The sequence below is a fragment of the Artemia franciscana genome, chromosome 5, assembly GCF_032884065.1.
Source record: "Artemia franciscana chromosome 5, ASM3288406v1, whole genome shotgun sequence".
Lineage (NCBI taxonomy): Eukaryota > Metazoa > Arthropoda > Branchiopoda > Anostraca > Artemiidae > Artemia > Artemia franciscana.
Window position 1 is genome coordinate 47214924 of NC_088867.1, and position 1507 is coordinate 47216430.

At 42.7% G+C, this 1507-nt stretch overlaps 1 protein-coding gene across 1 annotated transcript; it reads right to left on the minus strand.

Moving 5' to 3' along the window:
• Positions 1-753: 753 nt before the first annotated feature.
• LOC136027750 (uncharacterized) lies at positions 754-1293 on the minus strand. The gene has a single exon (XM_065705207.1). The coding sequence runs from the start codon at positions 1291-1293 to the stop codon at positions 754-756; it is 540 nt and encodes a 179-aa protein (XP_065561279.1).
• Positions 1294-1507: the final 214 nt, after the last annotated feature.

Sequence of the window (1507 nt, forward strand, 5' to 3'; positions counted from 1 at the left end):
ATATCTTTGCAGTATCTGGATTATCTTAGATCTTATGTCTAGTGACATAAGCTGGTGATGACCCTCCTGTGGAACATCTTGCTGGTGGTGTGACATGACTATGGTATGGCATCCCAGGCTAGCCTACAATCTGCATTGGCCCAGTCCTAATCAACTCCTTTCTTGAATGCATTTATGGTTTGGGACTGGATGGTGGCTTCAGAGAGGTTCCAGAAAGGGACAGTGCATACAGAGAATAAATTTTTGGCACTCATGTTGATGGCAACGGGAGACTTGCAGCTTCTTTGTGTGACCTATAGTCGTACTTACAAGGGATAAGGAGAACACTTGACTCGAGAGGTAATTTTCTAGCAGTTTGTGAGTAGCAATTGCGTCTCCTTTTTTCCTTTGATATACTAGGGCGGGGAGTTCGAGGGATACAAGGCGTTCCTCATACGGCTTGTCTTGCAAAGCTGGTACGAGCTTTTTTGCTCACCATTGGACACTCTCGAGTGCTTTAACGTCCATTTTATAATGGGGAGACGCTAGGGTCATTCTAAATTCCAGTTGTGGATGTACAATAGCTTTGTACAGCTTCCTGACCACACACAACTTCCTGGTGGTAAATGTCCCTTTTATGAGCCCTAGGGCTCGGGTTGCTTTAGCAACTTGAGCTTGTGTATGGTTGAGGAACTTAAGTTCGTCATCGAGAATAACCCCCGGGTCTTCCTCCTCACTTTAAGCCTCACATAACTCATCCCCAATATGGTACAGTCATCTAGAATTGTCATATCCAAGATGCAGGACTTTGCATTTTGACATGTTAAACTGCAAACTCCACTCAGATGACCATCTAGATAACTGATCTAAATCTTCTTGCATTGTTGAGTGATTGGGGCTAATTTGGACCAATCCTAAGAGCTTGCAATTGCCAGTATATAGTGCCCATGGGTTTTTCGGGTGAGTAGTACAGTCAATAGTATATATGCCGAACAACGTGAACCCCAGGATTGTGCCCTGTAAGGCTCCACTAATGACAGGAATTTCATCATCATAAAGAGTTTTACCTGTGGCATCATGAATGACTACCCTCTGAGTTCTTCCAGTAAGAAAGGCTTCAATCCAGGCAACTATATCCTCATACACCCTGCATGCTTCCATTTTCAGCAGGAGAAGTTGATGTTGTACTTTATCAAATAATTTTGCTTGATCAAAGAATATGACATCCACCAGAAGGCCATCATCCAAGAGTCTGGTCACAAAGTCATTTGATTCAATTGTTTGTATTAATTGAGCGACCTTTATAGAAACCATGCTGACTTTTTGAAAGTGAGTAGTTTTTTTCATGGTGAGAGACCAGTGCATCATTTATGATGCTCTCAAGGACCTTGCATACAACAGAAGTTAGACTTATGTGGTGATAATTAATGGATTGGTGGTTTCTCCCTTTCTTGAAGGTGGGCTTGATGTTGGCCTGCTTTCAGTCACTTGGGAGAACTTTGGAAGTGAGTGACATTCCAAACATCAC

What these genes read in the sequence shown, in the direction of transcription:
- LOC136027750 (XM_065705207.1), bottom strand. Translation starts at nt 1,293, where the DNA reads ATGGTTTCTATAAAGGTCGCTCAATTAATACAAACAATTGAATCAAAT.